The sequence below is a fragment of the Herpailurus yagouaroundi genome, unplaced genomic scaffold, assembly GCF_014898765.1.
Source record: "Herpailurus yagouaroundi ecotype Mexico unplaced genomic scaffold, PumYag 222, whole genome shotgun sequence".
Classification (NCBI taxonomy): Eukaryota; Metazoa; Chordata; class Mammalia; order Carnivora; family Felidae; genus Herpailurus; species Herpailurus yagouaroundi.
In genome coordinates this window covers 6,734,811-6,753,414 of record NW_024412453.1, presented here as the reverse complement: position 1 = coordinate 6,753,414, position 18,604 = coordinate 6,734,811, and the positions used below count along the sequence as shown (strand labels likewise).

The 18,604-nt window shown below is 52.1% G+C and overlaps 1 protein-coding gene across 1 annotated transcript in view; it reads left to right on the top strand.

Annotated features, from left to right (window-relative positions):
• ABCC1 (ATP binding cassette subfamily C member 1 (ABCC1 blood group)) overlaps nucleotides 1-15,022 on the top strand; it is a 102,901-nt gene extending 87,879 nt beyond the window's left edge. Inside the window, exons 23-30 of the mRNA XM_040459626.1 lie at nucleotides 3,193-3,392; nucleotides 5,254-5,380; nucleotides 5,906-6,007; nucleotides 8,550-8,696; nucleotides 10,534-10,692; nucleotides 11,343-11,509; nucleotides 12,581-12,775; nucleotides 13,310-15,022. Of these exons, the coding sequence (XP_040315560.1) occupies nucleotides 3,193-3,392; nucleotides 5,254-5,380; nucleotides 5,906-6,007; nucleotides 8,550-8,696; nucleotides 10,534-10,692; nucleotides 11,343-11,509; nucleotides 12,581-12,775; nucleotides 13,310-13,418 (1,206 nt within the window). The 3' untranslated portion in view covers nucleotides 13,419-15,022. The remainder of the gene's footprint in view (nucleotides 1-3,192; nucleotides 3,393-5,253; nucleotides 5,381-5,905; nucleotides 6,008-8,549; nucleotides 8,697-10,533; nucleotides 10,693-11,342; nucleotides 11,510-12,580; nucleotides 12,776-13,309) is intronic.
• Nucleotides 15,023-18,604: the final 3,582 nt, after the last annotated feature.

The window sequence follows — 18,604 nt, the reverse complement described above, 5'->3', positions numbered from 1 at the left end:
TACCACCCAGCAGTCCTTCCTCAGCATATATGCAATAGAGATGAGAGAATGCATCTACTAAAAAAAAAAAAAAAAAAAGTGCTAGAACGTTCTTAGCATCTCGGTTCATAATAGCCTCAAACTAGAAATAACTTGAGAATTTTGACGCAGAAGACACCAGAATTTTATGGATGTTGGAGATGTTCTAGATTTTGGTCAGAAAGTGGGGGTGCAGGTGTGAATGAATGTAAACTTCATCAAGCTGTAAAGATTTGGTGCATTTTTCAGCATAATGTGTGTTATATCTTGATTAAAAAGTGGCTTTTCGATACACGTAGGTTCTTTCTCTTTCCTCCGAAAAGATCTGGAAGGTTATACACTGAGATTTGAATAGTGCTTATCTGAGTGTAATGGCTGCAGTGTGATTTTTTTTTTTTAATATTCCCATCTGTATCATTCCCCCAACCCCCAGCGTTTTAAATGGCTACCCATTAATGTTTTAATTTAAAAGCAAGTCATTTTTATAAAAAGATGAAGAGATACGCCGATGTGGACTTGTGTTGGGGCGTCCTTGTTGCTTGGAAGAAGGCATTTCTGCTTTTATGGAATATTTTGGTGTCTGAAAAACTGCCCAGTCACAGCTCCAAGTACCTTAGCTTGTGGCCTGCTGCCTGGCTCAGGCAGGTGCTTGTCGAGCAGTTATTATTTATTTACTTATTTTATTTATTATTTTTTAAATGTTTATTTTTGAGATAGAGACAGGGTGTGAGCAGGGGAGGGGCAGAGAGAGAGAGGGAAACACAGAATCCGAAGCAGGCTCCAGGCTCTGAGCTGTCAGCACAGAACCCGACCTGGGGCTTGAACTCAGGAACTGCGAGATCATGACCTGAGTCGAAGTTGGACGCTTAACTGACTGAGCCACCCAGGAGCCCCTTTATTTATTTACTTTAATGCTTATTTATTTATTTATTTATTTAACGTTTATTTACTTTTGGGACAGAGAGAGACAGAGCATGAACGGGGAGGGGCAGAGAGAGAGGGAGACACAGAATCGAAGCAGGCTCCAGGCTCTGAGCTGTCAGCACAGAGCCCGACGCGGGGCTCGAACTCACGGACCGTGAGATCGTGATCTGAGCCGAAGTCGGACGCTTAACCGACTGAGCCACCCAGGCGCCCCAATGCTTATTTATTTAGAGAGAGAGAGAGAGAGAGAGCGAGCTCGAACACGACTCGGGGAGGGGCAGAGAGAGAGGGTAAGACAGAATCCCAAACAGGTTCCGTGCTGCCAGCGTGGAGCCCAACACCGGGTTCAAACCCATGAACCCGTGAGATCGTGACCTGAGCCAAAATCAGCGGTTGGATGCATAACCATCCTAGCCCCCCAGGTGCCCAGCAAGCAGTTATTTTTATTTACAAGCACCAGGCACTTGGTTTCTGAAAAAGTAAGGTGAGTCTGGTGGGGTGAATTATGTCTCCTGGAATAGAGTTTAAAAGGGAAGCTAGCGGGGCGCCTGGGTGGCTCAGTCGGTTGAGCGTCCAACTTCGGCCCAGGTCATGATCTCGCGGTTTGTGAGTTACAGCCCCACGTTGGCCTCTGTGCTGACAGCTCAGAGCCTGGAACCTGCTTCAGATTCTGTCTCCCTCTCTCTCTGCTCCTCCCCTGCTCACACGTTCTCTCTCAAAAATAAATAAAGATTAAAAAAATTTAAAAAAAATAATAAAAGGGAAGCTAGCTAATAGTTATTTTTTTAAAAGACTGAGTTTAGGGGCTCCTGGGTGGCTTCAGCTCGGGTCATCATCTTGCGGTTCATGAGTTCGAGCCGCGTGTTGGGCCCCCTGCTGTCCGCACAAAGCCCACTTCGGATCCTCTGTCCTTCTCTCACTGCCCCTCCCCCACTTGTCTTCTCTGAAAAATAAATAAAATATTTTTTAAAATTAAAAGTAAGTAAGCAAACAACAATTTAAAGACAAATACATCTCAGGGTAGCTTTCTACAGTAAATAAAGTGGAGTAGGTTGAGCAGGGAAAATACTTGAGAATGATTTCCATCCGGGATGTTTAGAAAGAAAGCCGGGGAGAGGAACCCTCCCAGGGCAGATCCCGCGGGGCCGAGGCATCAGGGTTTTGTTCAAGGCCGAGAGGCTCGGGAGCAGAGAGGGCATCTGGCCTACCCTCGGGACTGGCAGAGCAACCGTCGTGGGCCTGCCCTGGCTGGCGTGGTGCTGGGTTAGCTTACAGAGTTTCCAGGACCCAGAAGGCTGCCCAGGTGTGGGTTCAGGTGACCGCACACTCTGCCGTCCAGGAAGCAGCTGCTAAACTCGGAGCCCCGTCCGACTCCTCCATTATGTTCACTGTTCTCTGTGGAAGGTCTCTGCCCCCACAAGGGCCCCAGGAGGCGGGGAGGCCGTGTCCCTAACCACCCTTTGTTGCCTGTCTTGTTCATTTGTCTGGCTGTGTCGCTTGTGAAACACCTGCCTTCGCATTACGTGCCACCTCCAGAATGGGGAACCTCAGTCTCCCCGGTCCTGTTTGTACAGACGAGGAAACTAAGGCTGTGAGAACTAAATGTCCTCACGTGACCAGTCTGTCATCTAAGGGCGGGTCCTCGAAGCTTCCAGGGCGCGATTTGCTTTGCTTTTGTTCCATCTGCCCTGGTTAGGGCAGGAGCAGAGCCGATGGGGTGACTGCCCGCGGGGACGGGTGGAGGCCAAAGGCCACGCTGCTGGGTCCAGAAAACCCTAGAGGTCTTGGCTTGAGAGAGGCAGGACAGTGCAGGGGTTCACCCTTGACAGCCGGCTTCTCCGAGTCCAGCCCCCCAGCTCGGCCACTTGTCGCCTGAGGGGGACCTGAGGGGGAAGAGGTCAGCGAGCTTCTTTGTGCCTGGGTTTACTGACGGTCCGTGCAAATGAGCACCGACTCCTGGCTGTGTGGTGACGATGAAATGAGCCGATTCTGTGGAAGGACTTCAAACTGTGCTAGGGTAGTCGGCTCCCCGTGGGCCTGAGCTGCTGGCATTATGTGGTCGCTGTCGTCATTCTGTTGTGCTGGCATCGGGTGAGCAGAGACACCTGTTAAAAGGCAGCCCAGCTCCGCCATCTTGCCTTCCGGAGGTGCCGTGTGTGTCCAGGCTTTGTCCAGCGCGGCCCTGGTGGGGGGTGGCTGGCTGGCATGGGAGGGGCTTTGCCAGCTCCCTGGTCCGTTCTCTTCCCCTAGAGGTTCTACGTGGCCTCGTCCCGGCAGCTGAAACGCCTCGAATCCGTCAGCCGCTCCCCAGTGTATTCCCACTTCAACGAGACCCTGCTGGGGGTCAGCGTCATCCGCGCCTTCGAGGAACAGGAGCGCTTCATCCGCCAGAGCGACCTGAAGGTGGACGAGAACCAGAAGGCCTATTACCCCAGCATCGTGGCCAACAGGTGGGCACCCGAGGCCCGCAGGAGGAGGTGAAGGAAGCCCTAGTTCCTGGAGGAGGGCCTCACGCACGGGATGGTTAGACTTGGTGGGGGTGGGAAGGGACAGAATAATATTCAAGGCAGACAGGAGCACTGGCAGCTTGAAGCACAGGCACTCCGGTGGCACTGAGGAACAGCAGGGAGCAAGATTTTCTGGAGTCAGAAAACGCTGCAGGAACTATCCGTCCGCTGTGGTCCTGACGGTACAAGGTCATCGGTGACAGGCGGGCTCAGCTGATATTTTTGTGGCCTGGTTCTCAGCTGACGGGGGGGATCACCCACCACCCCTGTGTGATGAGCTTTGGAAGCCGTTCACCAGCCTGAGGTTGGACCACGTGAAATGGCCATGGTGAAAAAAGCATCCGTCCCAAAGAAGGGACAGGAGTTCGCTACTTGTCGACTAAATTCAGAAAAGTATCTGACTTATCCCTAAAAGAATATTCTCCTCACTCATGTCCTGATACGTTTTTTGAGATGTGGGATAGGAAATTCTGGAGAGGGGTGACTCACCCTGGGAGCAACGTGTCGTAACCAACTGTTGCCCCGTCGTACACAGTATAATCCCAGAAGGTAAGACTGGGTGGGGAGACCATGAATCACTGGAGACCTGACCTTCCCCTGCAGAATCGTCAGGGAGTTTCTCAAATTTGGGTCTGTTTTTAGGATAAGCTCACACCCAGGAAGATCAGGCACGTGAATCTTTTTAAATTTTTTCTTTTTTTGGGGCGCCCGGGTGGCTCACTTCGTTTTGCGTCTGACTTCGGCTCAGGTCACGATCTCGTGGCTCATGAGTTCGAGCCCCGTTCAAACCCGCTTTGGGTTCTGTGTCCCCATTGTCTCACTGCCCCTTCCCTGCTAATACTCTCGCTCACTCTATCTCTCAAAAATAAATAAATGTTAAAATTTTTTTTAATAAAAAAAAGATAAATTTTTTTATGTTATTTATTTATTTATATATTTAGAGAGAAAGAGAGAGTGTGAGCAAGGGAGGGGCAGAGAGAGAGGGAGACACAGAATCGGAAGCAGGCTCCAGGCTCTGAGCTGTCAGCACAGAGCCCGATGTGGGGCCTGAACCCACAAACCGTGAGATCATGACCTGAGCCGAAGTTAGACGCTCAACTTACTAAGCCACCCAGGCACCCCCAGTCACACGAATCTTAAGGGCTGTAGTGGAAATAAGATCAACAACACCATTTCCCTAAAATGTTTTACACCTTAAATCACTAATATTCCTAACGCTTGGAGGTAATGCTGGGGAAGTTCGCTTTAAACCAATAACGTTATCTGTTTATATTCCAAGAGGTAAAACAGTGTATTTTAACATTTCTAAAAGGAGGGTGATCTAGGAACATTACGGCTACATTGAAAATAGTATTTCATTTCTCACTCTCCCTTCCCCCTTCTGCCAAGGAAAGGTTATTTTTACAACAGTGCTGCCTCTTACAGTTGATGACTTCTTAGTATTTAGGAACTTTCCTGGACCTGTCTTTGCAGATGGGTGTACATGGGTATGTTATAAAGGTTTCCGTAAAAAAAAAAGTTGGTTCTTAAAAAGGCAAGCTTCAGTTTCCCGGGAAGGCTCCTTCTGGAGAACTCCGTTTCAGTCCCCCGGGGTTGCGAGATCAATGAGGAGTTAGTGAGACCGTGTCCCTTTGGCTCTCCTTCCCCCGTGAGAGGACAGATTGAAGGCCTGTCTCGGGAGCTCTCGGGGAATTCTTTCCATTAGCAAAGTGCCTCCCTCCTTCCCCGGCTTGAGCCAGAAACCACATCTCTGATGAGCCAGCTCCTGGTGTGTCTGTCCATCTGCCTGTGTGTCTGTGAGCAGGTGGCTGGCCGTGCGGCTGGAGTGCGTAGGCAACTGCATCGTCCTGTTTGCTGCCCTGTTCGCCGTGATCTCCAGGCACAGTCTCAGCGCCGGCTTAGTGGGCCTCTCGGTGTCCTACTCACTGCAGGTAAGACAGGTGCCCCCAGCTGCATTCTCTTAAGTTGTCAGGGTCTCGGGACTTTGCTTTGAATCCCCGCGGGAGCTGGGGGAGAGGTGAGGGGCCAAGCGGCGTTTGAGAAGCCCAGTGACCTGCTGGTGCTGGAGGGAGATGAGACACAGGGCCGGGATTCTCCCGTCAGTCAAGGAAAGCCCTTGATGAACCAAGAGGATGCCTCCAGCGACAGGAAAAATGCTTTTCACTCTATCACTTTATCTCTCATTCCGGCTTTAGCCACATTGCCCAAATTTTGATACATTGGGTTTTCCCTTATTACCATCTCGTTGGAAATCTTTTCTGATGCCCTTTCTGATTGCTTGTGTGGCCCAGGGGTTATTTTGAAACGTGCTTGCCTAAGAGGTGCGGTCTGGCGACGGCGGTACGTGAGGCTGGTACCTTTCTTACCTAAAAAAATTGCGTAATTCATAATCACTTGCTGAAGATAAAGCAGCCTCTGCTCACCCCAGAAGCTCCATGTGACTCTTCTGTGCACAGGTCACCACATACTTGAACTGGCTGGTTCGCATGTCGTCCGAGTTGGAGACCAACATCGTGGCCGTGGAGAGACTGAAGGAGTATTCGGAAACGGAGAAGGAGGTAAAGCCGGCCCCTGGCCTGCCCTCGCCTGCCCTCACCTGACCTCATCAGCGCGACCTGGGTGCCTTCAACAGACAACCCCTATTCAGCGAAAATTCTTCTGTTCTTTGTTACTTATCTATATGAGGGACTTGTGTGGTGCAGAATGAGACGAGTTTCATCTTCACATTTAAAAATTAAATATCAGTTGTTTCAAAGCCCTGAAAGTCAACAGCAAGAGAGTCAGTACGTGGATGTTGTAAAAATCACGACCGAAGTTTGGGGAACCCGGCAGTTGTTTGACCCAAGTCCCCATTTTATAGATGGAGGAGAGGGTCGCCTGGGGAGGGACAGTGACTGATCCAAGGTCACACGTGGTCAGGGTAGGACCCAAGTGTCCAGACATCAGTGCCACATTGCCCCTAGAAAGTGCCGTTTTCTGTCTACACGCTGTCACTGGTGGCATTGGCAGTGATCATGGTGACAATACCAGTGGATTCCCTCATCGCCCCCACCACCAGTAATATTAGGGACACATGTTGGGCCCTCGGGAGCTGTCAGCCCTGTCCTACACATTTTACATAGAGTAATTCATACAATTTATGTAGAGTAATTCGTGTAATCTTTATGTAGCCTTATAGCTCATGTTCTGTCATGATCCCCATTTTACGCACCAGGAAACTAAGACACAGGGTTAAGTTACTTTGCTCAAGGTTACGTGGCCATTGGCACACTGCCTCCCAAGAAAATGCCCCGTCCTTAAGACTTACACAGGTGGGGGCGCCTGGGTGGCGCAGTCGGTTAAGCGTCCGACTTCAGCCAGGTCACGATCTCGCGGTCCGTGAGTTCGAGCCCCGCGTCAGGCTCTGGGCTGATGGCTCAGAGCCTGGAGCCTGTTTCCGATTCTGTGTCTCCCTCTTTCTCTGCCCCTCCCCCATTCATGCTCTGTCTCTCTCTGTCCCAAAAATAAATAAACGTTGAAAAAAAAATTAAAAAAAAAAAAAAAAAAAAAGACTTACACAGGTGAACCAGGTCCCGCTTCATGGGAGAGCATTAGTCAGAATGGTGTGAGCGCCCCCTGTGGAAATAAGAGTGTATTACACCAGGGGTTTTCGCGCTCAACATCGAATTTATTTTTTTAGTTTTTAAGATCTAATTCACATGGCCTGCAGTTCACTGTGCATGAAGTATGAAATTAAATTTATTTTTTTTAATTTCTGGATGTTTGTTTATTTGTTTTTGAGAGAGAGAGAGAGAGAGAGAGAGAAACAGAGCCCAAGCAGGGGAAGGACAGAGAGAGAGAGGGAGAGACAGAATCCTAAGCAGGCTCTGTGCTGTCAGCTCAGTCTCCCGAACCATGAGATGACCTGAGTTGAAACCAAGAGTCAGACCCTTAACCTACTGAGCCACCCAGGTGCCCCGAAATTAAATTTATTTAAAAAATTTTTGTTTTTACTTCTTTTAATTACTTACTTTTTTAATTTCTCAAATAAGAGCATACTTGAAAAATACAAAAGAATGTAAAGATCCAGGGTCTTAGCACTACTAAAAAATATGTATTTATATAGAATATATTTTCACAGTTAGAAAGTTCCACCCACCTCTCTCTCCAGTGCCCTCCGTGTTCTTACAGCGTATCCCCTGCATTATACATAAATTTGTAAAAGGGGACTGTGCTTGTTGTAAATGAAAATTAATGAAACAAGCTTATGGGGGAGGAAGGATGAAAGTTCTCTCTTGCTGTCCCCTCCATTCCTCAGCTCCCCCAAAGGTAGCCTCCAGCCTGGCCCGGAGCACATCCAGTTGTAGAGCTCAGGAAATGCTGAACTGAACTTAAGAAGCTTTTCAGAAATAGGGGCTATGTGACTCTGGGCAAGTTACTCACCCTCTCTGTGTTTCAGTTTCCTCATGTGTAAACTGGGGGTAATGAAAGGACCCCTCTCATGGGATTGTAGTGAGGATGAAGTGAGGTCACGGGACCGTGATCTTTCTCATTAGCCGTTGCTGCATAGTTGGTGTCCAGATGTAGAAGGCATTCAGACGGACACCTCTGCCCTTGTGTCTGACCAGAGAAGACCACTCACTTATTGGTACAGTCCACAAATATTCGTGGAGTCCCTACTGTGTGCCTGGAGTATGACAGCGAGCAGGGAAAGAACCTGTCCTGACAGAGATGTTCCAGGGGGCGTGGGTGACAGAATAAGCGAATTAATGCACACCTGCGGTGCTAGGAGGTGCCCGGTGGTCTGGAGGAGAACGAAGCAGGGGAGGGGATGGAGGCCACAGAGGCAGGGGGTGGTCTGAATTGGCGGAAGATCTGCAGCATGCCAGGGAGCGCATGAGAGGCTAGTTTGGGAAAGAGCATTCCAGACAGGGGCACCTGCAGGTGCAAAGGCCCAGCACCGAGGTACGCAGGTGTGTTTGAGAGGTAGTGCAGCCCCGTGGGGAGCCAAGTAAGCAAGAGGGAGGGAGATGAGGTCAGAGGGGACCTGCAGGTCACCTACAGCCTTGGGTCACATGGGACTGAAGATCCCTTACCGCCACCCCCCACTCCCGATCACAGGCTCCCTGGCAGATCCCCGAGACGGCTCCGCCCAGCACCTGGCCTCAGGTTGGCCAGGTAGAATTCCGAGACTACGGCCTGCGTTACCGGGAAAACCTGGACTTGGTTCTCAAGCACATTAACGTCACCATCCATGGAGGGGAGAAGGTGGGTGTACCTTGTTTCCCCCATCCGTTCACAGTGGGGCAGGCGAAACCAGGTGCCCCATTCCCCCAGTTTATCATGGCCCTGGACCGTGGGGGTGGGGCTTGTGGAGGTAAAAGCTGCTCAGTGTCCCAGGTGTGTTGCATACTGTTGACCGGGCACCAAATGAGGCCCACCTGTGTGTTTTCGGGGGCGGGGGGGAAGAAATCTGAGTATGTTGAAAATTATGAAAAATCTGGTGTGCCTTCTGTAAAGATCCACTTCCTGCTTTTCTTGAAAGATCAGAACATGAAAAAAAAGGGGGGGGGGGGGCGCGGGGGTGGCTCAGTCGGCTAAGCGTCCGACTTCGGCTCAGGTCATGATCTCACGGTCCATGAGTTCGAACCCCGCGTCGGGCTCTGTGCTGACAGCTCAGAGCCTGGAGCCCGTTTCAGGTTCTGTGTCTCCCTCTCTCTGTCCCTCCTCCGTTCATGCTCTGTCTCTCTCTGTCTCAAAAAAAATAAATTAACATTTAAAAAAAAAAAAAGATCAGAACATGTAGCAACACTGGGCTTACACTCCCTGCCTGGCTTTTTCTAGACCAGACAAGAGCTTCTCAGCTCACCCTGTCCCTCCCTGTCTCACTTGTGTGCCTAGCTGTCCCCTGCAGGCATTCAGGTTTGCCAGCTCTACAATAGGAAGATGCTGTCATCACTAGTAGGGGTGGCTCGATGAACATGTGAGGGTGTCAGAAGTTTGGAATGTACCCCTGGTCCCAGGCTGCTCCTGTAAGACGTCCTTGCCCTGAGACCTTTAGACCCTCCTCAGGAATCAGACTTAAGGGTCTTCCTGGTCACCTGCCATGGGACAGTGTTTCCTTCATCTCTAAACGTGTGTGTTTGTTAAGCCGTTCCTGCTGCGAGGCTCAGAACGTTTTATTCCCGTGAGATAATTTCTCTAAGAACAAGGGGAAGAATAGAGTGGGTGGTGTTCTCACTGAGGCTTTATGGTTTGTGTTGTATCATGAGACTCTCCTCTGTGACATTTTTGTTAGAGGTTGGAGAAAGCCTGCCTTTCAAGAGCCCAGATGAGAAGGCAAGAGTTGTAACTGGGTGTCAGGAATGTCCATCATTGGCCACTGAACAGGGAGACCGGTCCTATCCATAACCTCTTTTTTGCTCATGCAGCTGGGGTCGAGGGGAGAAGGTGTGGTGTGCAGGGGGATCTGCTTGAATCTTTGAGATATTTCAGCAGCTCGGGATGGGAAACTCACCATCAAAGGACTGAAAAACAGTAGGGGGAAAATACCTGATTACCAGTATTTTCGAGAGTTGAAAACAAATGGGGCTTTATGGAAAACCCCTTCTGCCTGAGCCCTCTTTGGGAGATCTGTGCTCACGTATCAAAAGAAGTGATTATAATTTTAACTTATAAAAAGAGCTGACAAAGAGAAGGAAGTCCCCTTTTTTATTTATTTTGACAGAGCATGAGCTGGGGAGGGGCAGAGAGGTAGGGGGTCAGACATCCAAAGCAGGCAGTGCACTGACAGCAGAGAGCTCGATGCAGGGCTCAGACTCATGATCTGCAAGATCATAACCTGAGCCAAAGTCAGATGCTTAATCGACTGAGCCACCCAGGCGCCCCGAGACAGAAGTCCTTCTTCACCCTTGGCCAAAACAGCCCCTGAAGGAATGTCCCTGGGAAGCTACTGATGGGGAGGGCTGTGGTAGACACTGGGTCGACCAGGTGACTGAACTGCTCTAGGGTGGATACCTGAAATGCGGGCCCCCTGGGGGAGGGCAAGAGGTAACCCCCAGATACCAGCCTTCCTGCCTTACCCTGGGCCCTTCCTGCCCCACAGGTTGGCATCGTGGGGCGGACAGGAGCGGGGAAGTCATCCCTGACCCTGGGCTTGTTTCGGATCAACGAGTCTGCTGAGGGAGAGATCATTATCGACGACATCAACATAGCCAAGATTGGCCTACATGATCTGCGCTTCAGGATCACCATTATCCCACAGGTGGGGTCTGGTGTGCCGAGGGCGTCAGTGGGGCACCCTGAAAGCTTACGTAGGTGTATTTTCAGGACAAATGTAAATGTGTTCCTATTTTGTTATTTTCATCGAAACCATACGGTTTCTTTGCCACTGAATCTCCTCTTAGCATACAAATAACAGTGGCAATTAACTGGATATCATTTCTTCACTCCCGCTGGCTCCAGTCGGGACGAGAATAAGTCTCTCAAGAGCCAGGAGAGGAAAATGGATTTTCTAGATTGATTTCTGTAGGTGGTGATTCCCTCGTGTGTTTACTTGTCATGTTATTTTCTCTAAGATTTTTTCTAAGACTGTTAACTTTGTAGGCAGGGAACAGGGCGGAATCCATGGCACTTGATGATCAGGGATTACCCAGGCTGCTTCTCTCTTCTGGAAGGTTCCAGTACATTTGCATATTGAAGCCCCTGGAAAGTCTTACAACAAGAAATCTATTTTATTTCACTTAACCCAAGGTTTTCCAAACTGGTTTCCCCCCATTATTAACGTCTCCAGAAAGGGTGATTCCAAGGAGCCCTGGGACCCTATCAGATGTTTTCACACCCCACCCTTCTGCCTCATCCCTACCCAACATGACGTGAGCCTCACATGCCATCTGCCGTTTTCTCCCCGAACAGGACCCTGTTTTGTTTTCGGGTTCCCTGCGCATGAACCTGGACCCGTTCAGCCAGTACTCCGATGAAGAAGTCTGGACGTCCCTGGAGCTGGCTCACCTCAAGGACTTTGTGTCAGCCCTTCCCGATAAGCTGAACCACGAGTGTGCAGAAGGCGGGGAGAACCTGAGGTAGGCAGGCATGTGAGGCCCTGACCGGGTCTCCTCGGCTCCGCCTTGGTCCTTATGCATATGTGTCCGACCTGGGTTTGAGTCCCGGCTCTGCCACAGACAAGCCAATTTCTCTTAACCTCTTGGAGCCTCAGTTTCAGTATCTGTGAAATGGGTTTCAGTCCAGACTGACTTTTTACCATGAACTATAACCGGGAAGGCTAATACGGTTCCTTCCTTCCACCAGATTTATTCAATTGAGAGTGACTGTCGCTTGTTAAACTGTTGAAAAGCTTCTCTGTCAGTCGGTTAATAGCACTTTTCTGAGCCCTCTGAGTCACCACTCACTGCCCGAGCTGCGTTGGCCCTTGTCCCAGGATCCACCCATGACCCAGCAACCAAAGTATTCATGCTGGCACAACAGCAAACCAGAGTCCTGCTCCAGTGTTGTTAGTCAGTGGCTGGCTCAGTTGCCCATCTCTGTGGCCGCCAACCCCCAAGCCTCAGATGTGTTGAGCAGTGGCAGTGACCGTTCAGACACCTGGGGTGATCGGCCAGGCGGCTCCGCTGTTCGTGGCTCACTCCTCTGGCTGGGGGTCCGCGGGGGCAATTAGGGTCTGCTCCACATGTCCTTCCTCCTTCAGCAGACCAGCCCAAGCACGTTGTCATGGTGACGGCAGAGGCGCAAGAGTGCACAAACCCTGGTGTGCATTCCCGGTGCAAGCCTCTGCTGGCCTTATGTTTGCCAGCATGCCCTTGACCAAAGCAAGACACTTGGTTGAGTCCAGAGTCAACGGGGAGGGTCCTACAGAAGGCACGCATGTGGGGCCATCTTGTGATGTCACATCGCCCGTGTTGCCCTCGTCACATATTTTGGATATCCCCTCCGAGTCCTGTGTTGAAAACGATCCTGAGCCCGCTTCTAGGTCAGCAGCAAGAATGTCCTGGCATCACTAACGTCTGCCGTGGGCGCAGGAGCGGGGAGTGGCAGTGCTTTCCTGGTGTCTCTTCTCTCTTCTCCCAGCTCAGGCCTGGGCTCAGGGTCAGGGGTGGTTGTGACACTCTGTCTCCTGCTCTTTGTCTCCGCTCAAGCGTTGGGCAGCGTCAGCTTGTGTGCCTGGCCCGGGCTCTGCTGAGGAAGACAAAGATCCTGGTGTTGGATGAGGCCACCGCGGCCGTGGACCTCGAAACCGATGACCTCATTCAGTCTACCATCCGGACGCAGTTTGACGACTGCACTGTCCTGACCATTGCTCACCGGCTCAACACCATCATGGACTACACAAGGTGATGCTGCTGGCATAGAAGGCCTGTCAGCCTTGGGATTTACCCGTTTGTACAGCATCTTCATCCCGTGTCTAATCACAGCCCTCTCTTTACGCTGGGTGTTTCTGGCATCACTCCATTATTGATTCAATCGACACACGTGTGTGAGGTCCCTGCCACATTCTTGGTCCTGTTCTAGGCACTGGGGACTCAGCAAGGAGGTATCAGAGAAGGAGCCTGCCTGAGGGACCTGATAGGTTAGTTGGGGGCTGTGTATAGGATATAGACAGCAAACACAGCAACGAACAAAAGCTGATTGCTCCGGGAAGGAAATGTAAGAAGTGACAGCCGGTAATGAGCGTAAGCATCACAGGACTTAGACAGTGACAAGAGGAGGGATTGAGGATGGGCAGCCAGTTGGAAGGCTACTGCACCAGTCCTAACACGAGGCATTAGGGCCCTGACCCAAAGCAGGGAGTTGGTCATGTGGCTCTTGGGGGCCCAGGGTGCCAACTGTTTCCCTGTCCCTCATGTCTGTGTCCCCTCCTCTTGCAGGGTAATCGTCCTAGACAAAGGAGAAATCCGGGAGTGTGGCCACCCCTTGGACCTCCTGCAGGAGAGAGGTCTTTTCTACAGCATGGCCAAAGATGCTGGCCTGGTGTGAGCCCCAGAGCTGGTGCATCTGGTCGGATTTACAGGGCTGACAGGGCAGCATCCAGGGATGAGGCGCTGTTCTGGGGAACCCAAGCCTCCTGTCTACTGAAACCAAAAAGAAAAAAGAAAGAAAAAAAAAAATGAAAACACACACAAAGCAACCCGTCCGGCCCCCAACCTGGAACTGACCACGAAGCACCAGGAGAGACCCAGAGATGCGGCCCCCCCAAACACTCCCACCCTCACCTCCATTGCCCCTACAAGATGTATATACGTTCTCATGCCCCTGGGAGTGCACACTTGTGCTCTTGGTGCTTTGTTAGGAGGTTTGGTGGCCGGACAGCCGGAGAAATGGGTTTCGTAAAGTATGCTAGTGACCAAATCCAGCCAACTGCCTCAGATCTCTCCAGCCAAAGTCTGTGGATTCCGTCTTTGAGAAGCTCGCCGGCCCCCGACAGCTGCCTGTGGCGCCTCTGACGTCCTTCCTTGTCTGGCTCCTCCCAGAATGCTTTGTTTCCTTGGGGCTGCAGGTGGGAGGTGAGGGGCCTGGGAAGATCATTCTCACCCTCGGGCAGTACCTTGAGGGCCAGGGACTCTCCTGTCACCAACCCTCTGGTCTTCCAGGCGCTCAGACGCTAGGTCCTGATGTCCCAGCCCCACTTCACTGGTACATGTGTCACACATGGGGCCAGCCTCCATGTCCATGGACTTCTCACTGACGGGACTCAGCAGGACTTGTGGGCTGTCTGGGCCCGGAGATCATCTCAGTGCTGACTCCCCTGCCTGGCTGCTCAGCGCCTTGTCCGCTCCAGTCTTCTCCCTGCTCTCCTTCCTCCCTCTTCCTACCCATTGCTAGAATGGCTCTACTTCTGTAGTCCCTGAGAGAGAAGATCTGCCAATGGTTATGAAGCGGTCAAGGTCAAGGGAGCACCAGGTACCTCCTAAGTACAACGCGTTGGTACCTAAATGAGCCCTGTTGATCCCCCTCCGCGCCTCCGGGTATTTAGATTTCTTTTCTCGCCCTTGGCATCTGGTTAGCTTGAAGGTGGCAGTGTGGAGAACTCGACATTTCATTACTGAGTCTCTTCCAGGATGAGAAAAGGACCCGTTCACGAACATCAGTGACTGCTGCTTTTTCTTTCTTCTTTTTTTTTTTTTCCCCTTCAAATGCTGCTCTAGGGAGAAAAACAGTCTCAAGACTTTAATTTCTTGGGAGGAAGGGTTAGCCAAGGAGCAGCATTCCCAGGCAATGGCCACGTCGGCCGGCTTCTGACAGCTGGTCCACGTGTTCCTGGAGGAGAACGGAGAAGCAGAGTCCTTCGAGGCCCGTCCTGTTTAGAGCTCTCAGGGAGCACGGTGAGACCCCAAAGCAGAGGAAGGTCACTGCTACTCCAAGATTCATACTTGCTATGAACTGCGTTGCTGACTTCAAACCCAGAGAGGCATCTTTCTTTTAGATGGAAATACATATTTATTTTTTTTGTAAGTTATACCATTCTTTCACACTAGATAAACCAGGTTTTTCTTGGGGATCTTTTTCTAACGACTTACACTGGAAACGTGAACATTTGCAAGTAATTTGCAGTAAAAAAGAATATTTTGTTTCTTACTGAACAGTTGTCCTGTGTTCTCGGGGCGTTAACAGAGGCTTCAGCCCTGTCCTTCAGGGGTCAGGACTGGGTACCCTCTCATCTGCTTCTCTTCTTTCTCTTTGGCACACCTGTCGTCTCCAGCAGGAGCGCTCGTCTGGAAATGGGACCTTAGAGGTTAAGCAGGTGCAGTTTAGCGGGGAGTCAGCATGGCACAGTGGACAGAGGCTGGGTCTGAATCCCACCCTTGGATTCACTGGCCCTGTGAGCCACTTGGTCTCTGTGCCTCGGCAGCCTCATCTGTAAGATGGGGCTGATCGTACCTGCCTCCTGGGATTGTGCAGACAAGCAGCAGTGTGTCTGATACGCACAACCCTGCTCAGGTTCTAAGACACAAGGAGGGTGAAAGTCCCACGTGGCCAAAATGACCCTAGAAAATCCCTTTGCATCAGGACAGGACAGGCTGCCCTGCAGTTAGCAAATTAGCCCTAAACTCTTAGGAAATGAACAAAAGGGTTTGTTTCTCACTCCTGTGTCTTGATGAGCATCGGGTGCCTCTCTAGGGTCCCTGCCTTCCATGCAGCAGCTTAGTGATCCAGGCCCTTCTGGGCTTATGACATAACCTCTCGAGGCTGGCTTCCAGAGACCAGGGGAGGGGAAAGTGTGGGTGATGGACACCCATTTTTCAGTGTCCCAAACCAGAAGCCACACAAGTCAGCTCCACTCAGCCCATCGGCCTACGGCCAACAGTCCTACGGCCCCAACCACACTGCAAAAGAGGCTGGGAAGTGCAGGGGCGCGTAAGGGAGAGCAGTACCTCTCCCTGCAGTCACTCGCATGTTTTCTGGGGTTTGGATAGTGCGTGAGTGAGGCTGGCATGTTCGGTTTCTGAGTTTGAATTGGACGAGTTTCGATGGTGAAGAATTCCCTGTAGTTGGGGAGCAGGCCATTTCTGCTGCAACCTAAAACCGCGCACCAAGTAAATGTGCAGAGGGAGCTTCCCGACCCTGCCGGTCTTCCCTCCAACATTGCTGTCCCTGGACTGACACCTTTGCCTCGCACGTCGTTGCGTTTAGGGACTGAAGCCTGAGTGTTCAGTACAGGGCTCCCGTCAGGGTGTTACCATTGGAAGGAGGTATTTATACGTGCCGGGTCGGGGCAGGGGTGGGGGGGTGTCGGTCTGAGAAGGGCGGTGTGCTCCTGTCTCCTGTCTCTGTGGAGCCTGACCCTGAATCACTAAAACCCCAAGCCGGGTCTGTTAAACAGGTATCTGAGCGTGTGCCTATGGGTGTGCTTTGTGAGGCAACTGGGACTCCAGAGGGTCCCAGGCCGGAGTCAGAGCTCCTTCTGCTTTGCGAAGAGAAGGCCGCAAGCCGCGTTAATCCTGAAGAGGGTGGAAGCCAGAAGCGCCAGGGTTGGGGCAGGGGCGCCTGCTCGTCCATGTATGGTCCGGGTGAGCGCTTTCCTAACGAGGGAGACGGCACCTGCCGTGTGCCAGGCCCTGGGCTCAGTGCGGAGCGTTGCTCACACGGGAAGGGACCCCTGGGCCAGAGGGGAGCGGGCAGTGGACATGGTGCCTCCCAGTGTTGAGCTCTTGTCCGCCGTTCATTCTCACACCCCCGTGCGGGTCCTGTAGCTCATTCCAGAAAAACACTCCCAATCAGACCACTTCTCTTCCCTCCCATTCCTGCCACGCTGGTCTCTCTCTCGTGTTCCTGTGACAGCCACCACCTCAGTGGTTTCCCTGCTTTTGCCCTGGCCGCCCCCTCCCTGCAGTAAGTCTGTAAAAAAATCACATCACAACCCTCCTGCAGTCCCCATCTCGGCACCCAGACACCCCACGTGATCTGGCTTCCCATGACCTCTGCCCGCAGCTCCCTTCTGGCCACCTCACTGGCCTCTCCAGCCACAAGTCACACTCTGCTGGTGTTCCAGGGTGCAGGATGCAAGACCAAGAGGGTCTTGCCTCTTGCTGGTCCCTCCCCTGGTGGTGGTACAGTGGCTGCTCAGAGCAGGGGGTTGATCGGTTTATTCCTTGATGAAGGGCCCACCAAGGGCATGTAGCATGTATCCAAGTGACTGGGTTCTCTGATCCAGGACAAGCCCTCTGTGCCAGGCCCTGAACCAAGTGCGAAGTCATCGGGGACTCGAGAACTTGCCTTTCGGCACCTGTGGTTTCTTCCTTGGTACAGCTGGGATCATTATGTCCACCAGGCCAGGTGGGTGTGGGGATGGAAAAAGATCCAGGTAAAGCACCCAGCACCACAGCCGGCCCTCAGGACACCATCCTACATGATGATGTAGGATTCATTGCTTTGTCCATCCGCCCGTCCATCCATCCATCCATCCAGTCACGCAGTTGTCACTGAGCACTCTCGTTTGCTGCACACCATGCCAGGTGCTGGGAGACACAGTGAAGACACATGAACAAATCCCTTGCCTCGAGAAGGAAAGGGGGGCCCTGGGGCACCTGGGGGGCTCAGTTGGTTCAGCATCCGACTCTTGATCTCCGCTCAGGTCATGATCTCACGGCTCATGAGTTCGAGCCCTGAGTTGGGCTCTGTGCTGACTGCGTGGAGTCTGCTTGGAGTTCTCTCTCCCTCTCTGCCCCTGCCCCACTTGTGCACTCGCTCTCTCTCTTTCTCTCTCTCTCAAATAAACCAAGAGAAAAAAAAAAAAAAGGAAAGGAAAGGAGCCCTTTCCTTCGCTTCTGGTGGGATACCAGAGTGGAATTCAACTAGCAGCGAGCTGGTGTTTTAGAGCTAACGAAGTGTGCGAGAGGCAGTGTGGTACAGTGGATAGGACATGAGCTCTGGAGCCCGGCCACCTGGGTTCGGATCCCTCCTTATGCTATCCCTCCTTATGCTATGTGTAAAAGGGGCCTCCTCAAAGCATCCTAGTAAGGGGATAATGATGGGACCTTCCTCCTCCTGTTGTAAGGGTTCCCTAGAAGGCTGTGGCAGGCATTGGGGTAGGGCTTGGTAAGCATTTGCAGTGACGGGAGGGGACACAGGTGAAGGTAAGAGACCTACTGAGACCGGCACTGACCACAGAAGGTCTGTACATGGCTTTTCCTGCATCTGTGTCCCCACCCCACCCCCCGAGCCTGTGGCAGGGGAACGGATGGCCTGGGTGGCCCCTGCAGGCCAGTCTCCAGGAAGCCGTGGTGTGGGCCCAACAACAGCCTCATTAGCGCTGGCTCCCCGGGAGCATGCTCCGCCTGCTGGCCAACCACCTCCCTCCATGAAAGAAGCCTTCGAATGACCCCCAGTGGGTTTGCCAAACACACAGCGGCTGCCTCTTTGGCCTGCGGTCGCTCTGCCCGGACATCAGGGGGCTCCGTTCCAAGTAGAGAAATGGAAAGTGCTGTGTCTGGTCCCTTCCTCTGCTTCAAAGTTGGGCAGACGCCCCCCACGCCACGTCCTGGGCTGTGGTGGTAAATAGACCCAGGAGCAGAGCCCCCACTCGGCCGCTTACAAGCTGGGCGACATTGGCAGGTCATGTGAACTCACTGAGCCTCAGTTTCCTCGTTTATAAAACGAGCTGGGAGGTGCTAGTGATGGTGGGGCCGGCCCCTTGTAGGCATGACCAGGGGCAGGCGAGGGGT